At 39.7% G+C, this 15928-nt stretch overlaps 1 protein-coding gene across 1 annotated transcript; it reads right to left on the bottom strand.

Annotated features, from left to right (window-relative positions):
• Positions 1-1668: 1668 nt before the first annotated feature.
• anxa5b (annexin A5b) lies at positions 1669-12409 on the bottom strand. The gene is made up of 13 exons (XM_073464900.1): positions 12296-12409; positions 11986-12031; positions 7040-7124; positions 6592-6686; positions 5582-5695; positions 5340-5430; positions 4736-4815; positions 4538-4588; positions 2875-2968; positions 2681-2776; positions 2510-2568; positions 2216-2338; positions 1669-2077 (listed from the first exon to the last, which is right to left on the bottom strand). The coding sequence occupies exons 2-13, from the start codon at positions 11986-11988 to the stop codon at positions 2015-2017; spliced, it is 954 nt and encodes a 317-aa protein (XP_073321001.1). The 5' UTR covers positions 11989-12031; positions 12296-12409; the 3' UTR covers positions 1669-2014.
• Between the last annotated feature and the right edge of the window lie 3519 nt (positions 12410-15928).

A 15928-nucleotide genomic window follows, 5' to 3' on the forward strand; every position in this document is an offset into this window, starting at 1 on the left:
AGTACTTCAGATCTGACCTACAAAGCTGATCAGACACATGCCCACCCACAGACACCCAAAAACAGGCAAAGCAGCGAGGTGGGAGGAGTCGGAGGTATTGTTCTTCCTGTGGCTCGAGGTGGCCTGACCCCCACACCCTGCTGTTCCGACCTGGTTATTGGCTGCCCGTTTCTGTGGCAACAATCATCGGCAGCCGCGTCCGTGAAAAGAATAACAGAAAGTAGTGTGACAGGAACTGGGATGACCCCTCGCTCGACCCAACGCGCACACTGAAACACACAGAACGAACTCTGCTGGCAACAGTTAGCTCATTATTTAGCAGCTATTATGAAGTTAAAGGAAGAGAAGGTCAACCTGAGAGGTAACATTAAAATCTAAATGAGGATATAAAGTGTCTTTAGAGGAATGGTAATGAGTTTCTTTAGGTGTTATACATGCAAGAGTAAGGGCTCAGTACCACCAGTAGATGATCTGCAGATCAACATGAAGCAGTTAAGGCTCTTGTAGGTGATGTTTGCGGTGAAGAAATGGCTGTAGATAATCGATTCATCGTTTCAGTCATTTTTCAAGCAAAAATATCAAACATTTGTCAGTTCCAGCTTCTTAAATGTGGAGATTTGCTGTGTTTCATTGTCATTTATGATAGAAAATAAAGAGTCTTTGGGTTTTGGGCTGCTGGTTGGGCAAAAGAAGCAATCTGAAGATGCAGTTTAGGGCTCTGGGAAATTGACATTTGAGATTTGAGAAATTGACACAGGGGTCGGGGGGGTTGTGAGGGTCAAAATGTGCATGCACAAGTTCTGACTGGACACACACACACGCACACAACAAAACCTCTCTTCATTTAATTTGGCTTTTTAAGAATGTTAAGTCGCAGGGGGGTCGTGAACACCAAACTGATTTCTAGGAGGTTGCGACTCAAAATGGATGAGAGCCACTGCACTAAATGATTAATCGTGAAAATATCCAACAGATCTTCATTCAGGGACTTCTTTCTAAGTGAACGATGACATTTTAGTGCCATGTGCACAATGAGAGAATGCAAAAGTCACTGGCTGTGAGAAGGTGGTGCAGCTGTGATAGTGTAGGAGTCTAAATATTGGTGGTGGTGCAGATGGATGAAGAAAAAGCTGAAGATCTGATGAGAGGGGGAGTTCATTCTGGTGAGCTCAACCTGGGCACTGGAAATGAAGAACCAGAGGTGAATGGGGGGAGTGGAGAACAGATTTGAAGTTTGACTGCAGCGACATGATTGGCTTATAGCGATGGTTACAAAATCTGGTTGGCTAAATGAAGAGGGGAAAAGAAACGTCCTTTAACGTCCTTTAATTTCTTTTTTTCCCTTCACAACCAAAAGATATTCAGTTTAACGTCAAAGAGCAGTAAAGAAATCAGAAAGTATTCACATTTACAGATCAGAAGCTGGAATCAAGGATCATCTTCTTCTTCTACTTGACTGATCTTAACTGATTTTTCAATTATCAAAATAGTTAATTTAATTTCTTTAAATGTGATTAAGGATAGTACTGACTAAATGTACTTTCCACCTCAGTCTACTATGAGGTGATGTACAGGTGCTTCAACCTTCAGGACTCCACAGTGCGTCTCTACCTCCCTCTAGTGGCAATGAGAGGCCGGTGCATGTTCAATACAAGAGACAAAACACAATTTATCACTGTACTTCATCAGCTGAAATGTTTATTATTGCATATATTGTTTCCGCCATACAAAGTGCAAACAAAACCATTTTGGTCCAATGCTTTAGGATTACAAATTATTTATATAACATTAATCTTATTGAAGATGTTAGTCAACCAAAAGCTGCATTAATGTGGACATGAACAAAATGTTAGCTACCTTTCAAAGACATTACTCGGAATCATAGTTTTTAAAAGACCCGATGGGTCGTCTCTCACACACAAGACAGTCTTGGTGTGCCGGCGGGGCCATGTAGGGCTGACTTAGAGAAGAGGCACTCCAGGTGTGGTTCCTGCTGTATTGCTTGTTGCTATTCTTATGCATCGTCTCCACCGCAGAGCAGCAGTAAGGCCTTTCTGTAGTCACCGCCGGTATCTCCCTGTAACACAAACCCCACAGAAGTTAAATAAGAGAGAAAAGGTTAATGTGGGTGTACATATGTGTAGCCTAGATTTGTGTATTTGTTTATTGGTGTGTGTGTGTGTGTGTGTGTGTGTGTGTGTGTGTGTGTGTTTACCTTGATCATGGAAAACAGGGAGCAGGGGAACATCCTCCTGAAGTCAGTTCTGATGTCCATCATGTCCACCTCACTGCGACTCACCATCACTCTGATCAGGGTCTCATCATCAGTTCCTAGACCCTAAAACAAACACACAAACAGATGATGACACATAGCAACATTTCTGACTTAGATCAGCACTTTTTTTTTTTGCATTTTGCTGGCGTAACGTGAGATTACAACTGATTTTACAGTGGTTGAACATATCATCGATTACTTGATTGGCCATTTCAGATATATTTGCTGTCTTACCTTCATTGCGTAGTAAAGGGTCTCAGCAAAATAGGCTGGAACGCTCCTGGCACACTTCACTTTAAAAGAAAAGCACAAAAGACAGGCAAATGTGTCATTCGAAGTCACCACCTCTCAAGACGCTGAGCACTGAACCAGACTAAAGGATGTGTAGTCTGTGTAGTTTCGTACCCACGGCCAGCAGCAGATCTCTCAGGGGTCCAGATGTTTCCCTCTTGATGCTCTCCTCCATCTCGTATCCAGACAACTTCATGTAAGCGTCAAATACTGAAACACGCACAGGTTCACAAATGAGTCTGGCTGTTACGTAAAACTGCAAAACAATTACAGAGGCTCTCGAATTCTCTCTGAACTCTGACACAAACCTTTCCTGAGGTGTTCTGCGCTGCGGTTTCCCAGGACGGTGACAAATGTTTGTTCATCAGTGCCAAACTTCTTCTCTCCTGCCTGGAAGAGGACCTACAACCACAGGAACAAATGATGCACATCAAACATTGTGCTTCAAAATCAGAGAAGCAAACAAAGTCAATTTGCCAGCCAGTGGTGGAAAGTAACTGAGTACTTTTGTGCTACTTTATTCTTCTACTCAACTTTTGCACAATCCCTGGTCAATATTTCTGATTCAAAGGGAAACTGAACTTTTTCTTAACTACATTTATCTCACTATTATGGTTACGAGTTACCTTGCAGATTCAGATTTGAACAGATTTTACATATGATCATCTGAAAAAATATATAATTAAAGATGTAAGTACCCAATCGTATATAAAATACTTTGCCTAGCTTCTTCAACTAGCTACACCTCAGCCAGCTGTGACATTTAAATGCTTATATGCTAATAAATCAATATATGCCCAATGAATAGTTTTACTTTAGATGTTTTCATTGCATTTTACTGATATTACTCTTGTACTTTTACTTAAGTAAAAAAAAAAATCTTCTAACACTGTTACTATTCACTGAGACACCAAAACAACCTGTTAAAATTTGATTTAAAATCAATTCAAATGGCGTCACCCTCTTACCTCAGCCTGTACTCGGCCCTGAAACTTTACTCTTCAGATTTAATTTAAGATTTTTATTGGAAAGCGTGTTTTACAAACTGGAGGTGTGGCTCTGACACCGGACAGTAATGTCAAATTCCTCAAATTCAAATTTAAATAAGCTTTATCGGAAGAAAACTTAATAGATGATCACAAGATAAGAAATACATTGTAAACATAAACATTCTTAATCACTTAGAAACATTGTGAAGAGCTTGTTTCTTTTATTTTGCAGATGATACTGCTCACTGGCTTTTCTGCCGACACAGACAGTTTCTGAGGATTGGATATATAATCATACTGGGAGGATGTGTTAATGAATGTATCTGACAAATCAAGTTCTTCATCTCATTGATGCAAAAATCAAATATCATGATAAAGCAGTCGTGCTGATTTGCAGCTTAAAACTCTGTCTACTTGTGATCCTTCGTCCTTAATTCCATAAATGATCACTCAAGACTGTAAATCTGAATATTTTTAGAGGCCTTAAGCTGCACAGACTCAGCTCTCTCAGAGTCTCACCAGACTTTGTGGTGACGTAACAGATCAGTGAGAATCTCTCCCAGAGATACTGTTGATAGAAACCGAACTGAACAAGTTACAGCAAAGTCCTCGGTGCTGGAGAGGATCGTGTTGAGACAGATGTTATCTAAGATCAGACAACATTCAGCAAAGTGGCAGCAGGAACTACGGGAAAATATCTGTCGTGCCTTACCCCTTGACAGTATTAATTTATTTACTGACTGCCTTTGTAACCTACATTCAACCAGGAAATGTAATAGGAAATGTTACCCTCGCTTTCCACTAGAGGGCAGCATGACAGCAAAACAGAGTAGCTGTTGAATCTACAACCCCCTCCTCCAGCAAACAGGCTTCAAAGGCCACAAACACATGTGACAGTCACACCCTCAGACAAAAAGACAAACACACCATTGATGGTGAAGTGCAGAAATATTTGGCGATCAGCAATAAACATCTGACTCACCTGAGCATCACTCTCGATGTTTCCCTCCTGGATCCCCTTCTGCCTGTTCGCCTGACGAGAGACGTAACATCTTAGTTAGGAGAGGAGAGGAGAGGAGAGGAGAGGAGAGGAGTGGAGTGGAGAGGAGAGGAGAGGAGAGGAGAGGAGAGGAGAGGAGAGGAGAGGAGAGGAGAGGAGAGGAGAGGAGAGGAGATTTACCTGCAGCAGAATAACCAGAAGTCTCTTGAAGTGACCTGAGGTGTCACCACAAACATCCTCCTCCAGGTCGTCATCATACTCTGAGGAACACACATGTTCACACATTAATGTTTTCTTTTATATTCACACTTTTGTGACATAAAGCTCTTACATTTCTGGGACATGCATCTCAAACACAGAAATGATGGAGTCCAGATTTATCTTGGTTAATTTCTGTGATTTAAATCACCTTTTAAACTGTCCTTCCTCCACATGTAAGGCATCTTTTTTTCAGCACAAACTCAGCTCTAGTCTGAGTTACCGTTTCTTCAATTTGACAAAGTATAAAGCCGTCAGGAACCCAAAATACAATATAATATGAATCTAGGTGCTGTATCGTAGGCAGCTAGACTTGTTTCAGTTTCTTGAAGACATTTCACCTCTCATCCAAGAAGAACAAGGACAACAATGTTTTATTGAAGCGCGCATCAACTGTGTGCCTGGCCTAATTAGATTAACTTTTACTCAAGGAACAAACAGTCAAACTAACAATGTCCATGATGAGTTCATCTGCATGTAAACACAGACTTTGTTCCATTTAACATTTTCTGAAAACTTGTCTTACCTTGTCTATAAGCAGCGACGATTTCCTTCACCTGCTGACATGTTCTGGAGGCGAGGACCTCCACCAGCACCTTCTCGTCTGTTCCCGCCCCCTAAAGGTCAAAGAGGGAAACGTCTAATGAAATTATATGCGAGTTTCCAGCTGCTCTGACTGCCGAAACATTTCTATTTGTGTGGATTAACTCTCCATCTACAGCACAGAAGAGTCTTTATCTGCCACTCTGAGGCGACTGCAGCACTCACCTTGATGGCGTTGCGGAGTAATGTCACATCGTAAGCGAGGGGTGGGGTCATCAGACCCACGATCAGGGTCTCAAATTTACCACCCAGCTCTCCCTTCAGGTCATCCACCAGATCCTGGCGTGGGGATACAGTTGATTAGCTCTGGTGCAGTTTAAATCTTAATGGTTGTTTAAGGATTTTATGGTTGTTCAGCCTTGTCACATTTTTTACATTTTCTGCTGATGATTTGTGCTGTGCTGACTGTAATGGTTTATGTGTGTCAAGTTGGGAGTTTTGATGTGTGCAGTCTGCATTTAAAGGCCTCAGCATGCTTCACATTAGTTGGTGGCTACATAATCAACAGCTAATCGACATTTTTTAGACATGCTTTTGTTTTCTTGAAGCTAAATATGAAGCTGGAGTCTGCAGCCAGTTAGCTTAGCATAAAGGCCTTAAACAGGGGAAAGCAGCCAGCCTGACTCTATCTGGAGGTATGAAAAACCTACTATCAACACCAGTCTAGCCTTTTCTGACTTATTCCAGTGTTTATGCTAAGCTAACCAACTGCTGGTTGTGGGTCAGTATTTATAGTACAGACATGGGGTGGTATTAAGATTTTCATCCATAGTCTTATATCTGTTTTTATTTCCTCCTGACTGCATTAAATTCTGTAATTGCACTGTGTACGTTCTGTTTTAAGTCCGTGGAGCTCTTTTTTAACTTTTCTTTATTTTTTTTATACATGCTGTATAAATAAAGTTATTAGTGGAAGTGTATAAAGTGCGCACGTTACGTCAAGTCTACAAAGACACACAAAAGACCCAGAATTCTTGAAAAAAGCAGTGGAGTCCAGCCAGAAGTAGGCTATAACAGCTTTGATCATGGCTATTTAGAAGAGGTATAAAACTTACTCCATTAAATGTGGCTGAACATGTCAAACCCTAATAAGTTTGAAGCATACTGAGGCCTTCATAAAGTTGGAGTTTAAACCTTTGTGTCGTGTGGTTTAACAGCTGTGAAGGAAGTCCAACCTTGCCAAACAGAGTCTTGTAGGTGACCTTGATCTCCTGCCTCTGGGAGTTGCTGCGAGCAGTCAACAGCTGCAAGATGGCATCCTCATCGGTCCCTACGGCAACAAGCACCATGGTTATTCAGACAGGAGGGAAGTGTTTGTTTACAGCCGCTCTCACAGAGTACAATGAGCACCCTCCGTCTCTGTCTAGGCGGACTCTGGATTATTCCACCACATAATTACAGGCTCCAGTCGAGGTCAGAGTTTGCTCACAGTGTTTCATCTCCAGTCATCTGTCTCTGACTCACAGCTGTCTGGGTGGAGCTCCGCACAGACAGGAGGGATTACTACAGTGTTTCTTCAGAGAGAGGAACTCCCCCAAAAGCGTTCTCTCATTGGTCAGCCGGAGTTTTACTACAGACTGACACGCCTTCAACAGATCAGATGACACTGTGCTGACAACTTACCCAGCCCTTTCATCGACTTGTACAGAGCATCAGCATCTGCACTGGCGTTGAAGTTTCCGCTGGCTTTCATGGTTCCTCTGCTGGCCTGCAACGTGGAAGAAATGGTCTTGTTCAAGTTATTCTGGTCTAGATTTTCCAGATTTATACTCTGAACTGGACCTCTGTACTGTGTACTGTTCTTCAAACTGCAACATACAGATGATAAAGTACAATTATTGCACAGACCTCCATAATACCAGATTATTTCTCATGGGACTTGCAGACACTGATACCATGCAGCATAACAGCATACAGGAACCTGACCATTACACTGTGTGTTACAATTTTAGACACAGGTGACGTCAACTTTAACCACCATGAGTGGGCCGATTGTTCCTCTTGACTCATGCCCTGTCGGCAACCTCAGCGAGTTTAAACCCTCCAAACATACCAGCGAACAAATTTACAGCAAACTAAACTAAAGAATAAGAAGAACAAGACTAGGTTAACAAGGTGCAAATATGTAGCCTTGTTAAAAACATAACATAATAACAAATCACGCAGATTCATTTTGAAAGGGCAACAGCCAATGGGGAAACACTAACACTTGACGGCCTGGACCAATGCTGTAACTTCATCACTCACTCAGTCACAAACATTTGTACAACATTGTAAGTGGGCTCGAGTCACTGTGACTTGGACTCAAGTTGACGTGATTCACTGTTTTGATGACTTGCAATCAAAATGACTCAACTCCACTTGGACTTGGAAGGTTAAAAGCTCGTGACTTGACATGAGACATGATGACTCAAATGTGGGACTTGCTTGAGACACAGACTGCTTGACTTGAGACACATGTCAGCATGTTACTAAAAATATTCATCGCTAACAGTCATTAATTGAAAAAAACTACTGACACAATTCAAAACCACATAGCAAGTTTTCTGGAGTCAACTTTAACCACTTTTTTAAGGCTAACTCTCTTCTTGTGTTGCTGTTGTTGTCGTTGTGCACCAATCAGAGGGTCGGTGGTTCGATTTCCAGCCCCAGCAGTCTACATGTATTGACATTAAGTGCCCATGGGAAAGATGCTGAACCCCAATTTGCTGTTTGTGAATGCTGACCTGTGTTGTAAAGCAACTAGACTAGAAAAGTGCTATATAACACAATCCATTTACCATTTAAAACAACTTCACACAGTGGCACCAAACTGGAAATAGATGTAAAATGAGAAAACATTTCTTTACGTATGTTACTGTGTAAATCTTTCTGCTATCTGTGGCTTCTTATCAGATATAAACTAACTGCTATAACATTGTTCCTCACACTTAATCAATCTGCCATTTCATGCTGACATTATCTTGGATTCTTTTGATGCATTACCTTATAAAAATACTATAAAAACACTGAATCATTCTCTACATACATACTTACATTATGCTTACATGCATAAAGATTTGTGATGCTCGTAACTTTCTGCATTTCCCAGCTGCAGAACGTACTTAATCGATCTCCAGATTCATGCTTAGATCGATATAAAAATACACATCTCAGATTCCTCATGTGTCTAATGTCATGTAGCACATGTGCTCACTTTCTGCCTACTTTCCTTATAAAAGTACAGAATGTGCTTACTCTCTGCATTCATGATTACATACATATAAAACTCTGTATCTCAGATTTATTTAAGTGCAGCTCATCAAAGATCCCCCCCCCCCCCCCCTTCAGATGCACTTAATGACTTACAGACTTCATGAATTGCAGATGTGCGGATATGAGCTCAAGCCCTCGCATCAAACCATTTAGTTCACACACTCCAGTTTCATCACAAAATGTTCCCACATCATATTTTAGGCTTAGAATTGCCGCCTGCATCTCGGATTTGAGGGATGAAGTGAAACAAAAGGCCGCATCAGTCGGATTATGAGGTTTATCATTACCCAGAATGTGGAAAAAGTGTGTCAGGACAGCAACACGATCGATACTGGATGTGAGAAGGCTGGAAAAACATTAACTTTAAAAGATTGATTTTTAGAAACAATGCTGCTCTCATTGCAGTCACTCCCTACAAATGTGTCACATGAACAATAAAATAGCCGAGTGTTGCTTCTTATTTGAGGTGGAGAGATGTTTGGAGAGGAAAACCACGGGAATGTCTCAGGAATTCTGACCCTGAAAATCTGGAAGGAAAAAAAAAAAAAAGAAAAAGTGGCGCGCGCCCATAAACAAGTCGCTGTTAACAACCAGGATTCTGTCTTTCTCTGGAGGAAGGAACGCCAAAATGTCCACGAGCTAAACACACTCATCACAACAAGCTAAACAAAATCTAATCAGCCTGCGGATGGCCGCTCGCGTAAACACCCAAACAAGGAGAAGTTCAGAAAACAATGCAGATCGTTTCCACTGGAATGTTTTAGCTCCTATGGCGAGTTTAAGTTGTGTCGTGTGGAGCGAGTTCAGACATGAGCTGAGGCGAGGGACTTGTGATGGAGGTATGTTGACCCACCATGTGTAAACACTGGCTGTGACAGCTGGTATCTCTGCTGCACAGCACAGACAGAACAGCACATACGTCTTATCACGACCATCCTTCGTTTATGGACTGTGGTTGCCATGGAGACAGTACACTAAAGGGAAGTCACCCATCATATCGTCAAATATGTGTTTTACTGATAACTGTACTATTACTCTCTATATAGTTGAGCTTAGTGAATACTACTCCCATAAAAAGACAAAAACCAACAATGTGTTCGTCGTGTTTGTCTCTCTACATTGGACGATTACGGTGCCGCGTCCCACTTCTCTATCACGCTCTCGTTTTGTCGTGTAAATCCAGCATTCCTCTTTCCTTTGTGCGCCTTTAACCCTCCCTAAAAGCCCAAATCTGACTATCAGCCCGGCTGTGGCATGTTTCGTTCAGGTCACTGCAATGAAAATAGCCACAGTTTCGCTTTTAAAGCATGTCTGTCCGTGCTGTTACAGTACCGGTGCTTTGCCTGGCCAAAAAGGACGAGAGCGTGGCATTTCAGCAATGCTTTCTCACATTTTATCAACCGAATAAAAACAACCCTTTAATAGATATCAGACGTTAAATGAGTCTCTGTATTTATTATATTATACATCATACTATAAGATATTATATTATTATTAAGATTTTTTTCCATTGAATGAGCAGCTCTCTTTACACAGAGAGTTTTTTAAAAAGTGGATACCAACACTTTTAGACTCAGCGTCCTTTAGTTTGACAGTTTTCAGGTCAAAGAAAAGTAAAGAAATAAATACTGATGATGGACTTTTCAGTGAAGTCGTTCTTTAACTTTGCCCTATCCCGGCCAGGTCTCCCTCAAGAAAGAGATTTTAATCTCAAGGGACTTCCTGGTTAAATAAAGGTTAAATAAAATAAGTAAATAAATAAAATCTTCTGTCTACTAGTTTAACTTTTGGAATTATTTATATTTGCATATTCATAGATTCTGAACTTGTCAGTGAGGGAGAAGGAGTTGATGTACACTCAAGAATTTAAGAATCAACGAGGCAATTAGCCTTTTTATACTTCCTGAAACATTTTTAAATGAATAAAATGTTAAAATTAAGAAAAATGAACAGATTTCTCCATCAGGAGATAAAACTCTTCTTACAAATCATTTTTTATATCATCATGTAGAGAATATTTGGGATATACATCTGTTTTTAAATGGATAAAGAAGAGCAGATGGATTAAAAATGTCCAAATTCATGTCTTTTTAAATTTATCTCAGGGTGGGAGGCTGCTAAGACTAATAAGACTAAATTGTGGCTACAGCGCTGGCCCAGAGCTCATTCTTTCCGACTGAAGACTTACATCTTTAAAAACAAGTCACAAATATATGGTACCACTGTTAAAACAAGCCTAATAATTTCCTAAAACAGTGTAGTTGTTTGCAAATGTTATTAAAAAAACATACAATGTGCAAAAGTAACTACAGTGCCTGTGAAGATGTCATTCAGTGCATGGGTGTGGCTCATTCATATGTTTTTAATATTTTTGGAATATGCTCTCTCGGGCTTTGGCTTCACAGAGATGCATGATACTTATTGTTGGGTTGATTCATTGTTAGTTTTGTTCTTTTCAACGCATTTGCTGACATTAAGAAACATACAGAGTCTTACAGTTATCCTCAAACTTTGTCTCAGACAGATCCATTAAAACTGACTTTTGCGAGCACTTCAGACCAAAGAGAAGTTCGTTTCATCTCCCCAGACTAAACTTTCTGCAGACTTTCACTGATTATCATGAATATAATCACATTTTTTACGGTAACTCCACCCTGACGGAAAAAGAACTGATTCCCCTTTAAGAGCGGGAGGGAGGGCGTCTGCTTCAGACTCCAGGCTGGACGTGGAAATGAAAGTATTAAACACAGAGAGAGGAGGAGAGACCCACCCGAATGGAATAGAGCCCACATGAGTCATACGCCAAACTTCCCTAAATCAAACCTCATAGTTGTCCTACAAGTACGCGTACTAACACACACACACGCTTCAAACTTGATTGACTGGAAAGTTTCACAAGCAAAAGTGTCTATTTCACAATTTCTATGTTGAAATACACTTTATTAAAGTTACTTTTCAAACTTGTTCTATTCTCTTTGCTGAGCTCATACTTTTCTTTATCTTTAACAGATGTTCTGCCACATCTGCTACATTCACACACAATCACTGGTTTTATGTTTTAATGTGCGGTTATGTTTTAGTTTTATCAACAGTGTATTCACATGTTCTCTCCATGACTCCTCCTACACTTAAGTAAAATCTTTGTATTATATAATGTGGAAAAAGGTGGGCGTTGTCATGGAGTTCAGAGGGTAAAAACAGCTGTGACTCACACATTTGCATAAATAACGGATTTTGCCAAGAACAACATAGATGTTAGTAATCAGGTTAATGTAAAGACAGCTGAAAAAATCTGTGAGAGGAAAGTCACTCACCATTTTGAGAGTGTCGGAGGTTTAATCACCGGTAAGAAGAAGAAATCTGTAAGAGAGAGAGAAAGAAAAAAACATTAGAGCGACTTTATTTACTGTAAACATCTGCATTTAACTTGTTCAGTCTGGTTTTTGGCTTTATCTCCTCTCATGTCTGCTGTAAGGGAAGCTGTCAAACTTCCGCACACCAGTCGTGCCTCTCTTTTGTCCACAGGTGAGGTCAGACCCCCGTCCTGTGCCCTGTCACCTGGCTGATGCTGCTGAACACAAACATTATTTACACCTGGAGGTCAAAGCTCGAAGAGAAACTTACCGCAGAGCTGCAGCAGTCAGATGAAGCTCGGTGAGCAGGCAGGTCCCCGGCAGAGAGAGAAGAGAGAAGAAGAAGAAGGACGGACGGCTGAGACCCGCTCGGAAATACTCTCTGCTGCGCGCGTGAGTGTGTGGGTGCGCGTGTGTGGGCCACACCCAGACCGTGGCTCAGCCCTGCTCCTGATGCACTCTGGGAAATGTTGTTTCAGGTGTCAAGAGGTCAGTGAAAATGAACAGAGGTTTGATCATTTCAGCATTTTAAAACATGAGATGAAGACTTGTGTGCATCCGTATGTGAGACTCAGCCAGTGCTGTAAAAAGTACTTAAAAGTCTCACTTGAGTAAAAGTAAAGATGTCCTGTAAATGATTGCTGATTTTAAAAAATGTATTTTAAAAATGCCTTATTCTTTGGCTCTGATGCAGCATGTAATCTGCAGAGTAACTAGTAAATAAAGTTATCAACAACAAAAACAAGTAAAGTAAAAGTGAAAGTCATTAATATTAATAGTACTTAGGTAAAAGTCTTAAAGTATCTGATATTAAATGTACTTGGGTGTAATTTCCTGGCAATAAATGTACTTAAGTAAAAGTAACTTTTTATAGTCACAGGTATGTGTATAGGCTACTGTATCTGAGGTGTCAATAGAAGGTGGTAGATGGGTAGTTAATTTAATACAAAAAAGCCAAATTATATTGATTTTGATTAAAGGGCCATAAAACCAAAACAATGAGCTGAAAGATGCTAAAAACTAAGAGTTTCAAAGTTGAGTGACCGTATATGTGCTTTCGATACAAACAATGATCCCTCTCACGTTACATTAGTCATTTGATCCATTGATAAAATATTGATTAGTGCAGCTTTAAGGTCAGTACACTTCAAAGCACCAAGTTAACAATGAACTGACAGACAGGAGAGTCTGTTTACACTGCTCACGCCTACAAGTTAAAGACTATGAATAACGATCACACTCCAAATGTCCAGATACTCCTTATTTGTCCTCTAGTGAAAATACTGACATGTGTGACACATATACACTGAAAAACACTGAGACCGAAATCAACTGCTCATTCAAAGTTTGACTGCCATTTATTCTTTGAAACTCTGGCTTATTGCCGTGACTGAAGGTTGTTGTGAGTGAGGGTCAGTCAGTGTCTTAAGACATCAGAAGGTTAGCTCAGATTCGCATAAAGTAAAAATGCGAGAAGAGTATGAAACATATTCAAGAGTTTCTTGCCTAAGTTATGCAGGAAATGCATGACTTATGATGATTTAATTCAGGACATATGAAAACAGTTGCTCACCATGAACAAATATTCAAGTCAACATGACTTTATGTGATTGTTTCACACTTAACATGTCATCCATACAGGAATGTTAATTTACGGCTTAATCTATATGCATTAAGCTGCATTCCAGCTACATTAAAGTTTATTTATTTAACTGTTCTTTTTCTGTATTTATGTTTTATAAGTAAATTTTTGCATCCGATGGTGCAACAAGTTTTATATTAAAAAAAAGCTTAATATATATTTATAAGAGCAGATGCTGTTATGCTGTCAGAGAGGCTTATAAGGGTCTGAAATAAAGTTATATGTGACTAGAATCCAGCTAATTTGGTCACATATCAATCATTGTGTGAAGTAACATGTGAATATTCCTTAATTGATTATCTGTTAAATGCCCAGACTGATGATCGATTAAGTTTGACCTAATCAGATAATGTGATTGAAGAGGCACTGTGTAGATTTGGAGAAGAAATTCAAACTCGAGGTAATAATACAAACTCAGAAATATTTTTTTGTCCATAATTGAATAAACAAGCTTTCTCTTAGGAAAATAAGAACACCAGAACACTGTCTGCCAAAGATAAACAAAGTAAAATAGTATACATTTTGTTGTCCTTTAAGGTCAGTTTGTTTATTCAGGTTATTGAGTCATGAAAATGAAGAGAGTTTGTTTATTTTGTTTATTTAGGCATAAAAAATGACTCAATGAAGATCCTTCTCTTCTGACTAAAATGTCAATGCCTAAACAAACTCTTTGTTTTCATAACTGAATAAATTGAATAAACAAAATTACCTTAAATGACAACACAGTTTCATACTGTTTTACTTTGTATATATTTGGTGGACCCTGCCACCTTTCTAGCTTCAAACAGTGTTTTGGGACCTTATTTTCCTCTGAAAACAGCTTGTTTGTTCACGCATGGAAAAAAATAATATTTCTGAGTTTGTATTATTACCTCATTAATATTATACATATTAAAATTCTGAGTTTGAATTTCTTTTCCAAAACTACACAGTGCCCCTTTAAGTGTGACGTGATGAACTTCAGCATTTGTTCATGGTGAGCGTCAGCATTTCATGATATATCCTGCACTGATCAAAATAAATCATCATGCATGAGTCGTGCATTAGTTAAGCATTTCTTAAGTTTATGATTTGTACCCTTATCATAAAGTGCATGAAAATCTATAACTGACACCAGGGAGCATCCCACAGAGATATAATTGTGAAGAAGGAATGAGAAGAGATAAAGATGTTGAATAATTCATAGACTCGGTAGAAAAGAACATGGACATATATGAGGATATCAGATGCAGACTGATGCCAGACTAGCTTATTAGCACAGGGATAAAATGTACTGAATGAGGAACCTTATCTTAGGAATGAATGGATTTGATTAGTATTGTTTCTACTATGAATGGTATTGTTCCTGTTGCCTTTGGCATGTGTGGCATCTCCATACCACACTAATAAATCACCAAGTAAACTGAACTGAGAGCTACGGATCAATTCTGACAAAGAGACTTTTCACAGAGAAAGAGATAAGGAGAGAGAGACAGAATGTGGGTTACACCGTTTTTAAACATACATCTAGTTATCAGTGTATCCTGATAATAAAAATAAAATCACAGAAGTTGTTCAAGAGGATGGATGATCTTTTATTTTGAAAGACCAAGAAATAAAACAACGTTCTGAGCATGAAAGTTTACTCTCTCCATGAGAAACAGTAGTTTAACAAAAAGAAATCACACAACCAGGTCCACCTTTTGAAACATATATCTGCTCAAGGGAGTTTCCCTGAAGGCAATGTTAAAAAATGTGGCAGTACGCCTGGGACGGTTGGGGGTTAACTGCCTTGCTCAAGGGCATCTCAGTGGCAGTAAGGAGGGAGTGGAAAATGCTGTTCTTTCAAATCCCCACTCGTGTATCCTGCTGGTGCGGGGATCAAAGTATTTTACAGCTCCAGTTCTTTAACCTTTAGGCCAACATTGAACCTCATCACTGACTTTTTTTCCCCCAACAGAGTTATCAACTACATCTCATTGTCTTCATATCATATATCATGTGATCAATGTTCCATAGTTAGGTTGTGTGACGACAACTGAGATATCTAACTCCATCTGGTGGTGAGGATGTGTCTCTTACAGTCTTTTGCATGGCAGTCGATGTGGTCATCTGGTTAAGATCATATTTATAGTACATGTACACAGACCAGTATAAATAAAGATAGCAGCACTGCTCTACCAAACTTGCTCTACTTTTGTGTTATTTGAAAAACTTCAAACTTGATCCTACAATTTAGATCAGGGGGAGACATCACAAGTGAATAGGGTAAAAATGTTATGT

Source organism: Pagrus major, chromosome 1 (genome assembly GCF_040436345.1).
Source record: "Pagrus major chromosome 1, Pma_NU_1.0".
NCBI classification, from domain to species: domain Eukaryota; kingdom Metazoa; phylum Chordata; class Actinopteri; order Spariformes; family Sparidae; genus Pagrus; species Pagrus major.

Bases quoted from the DNA above. Each gene is read 5' to 3' on its own strand.
- anxa5b (XM_073464900.1), bottom strand. The intron at 4,589-4,735 runs GTAAATCTCCTC...GTCTCTCGTCAG, and splicing joins TTCTGGTTATTCTGCTGCAG to GCGAACAGGCAGAAGGGGAT. The intron at 2,569-2,680 runs GTACGAAACTAC...TTTCTTTTAAAG, and splicing joins AGATCTGCTGCTGGCCGTGG to TGAAGTGTGCCAGGAGCGTT.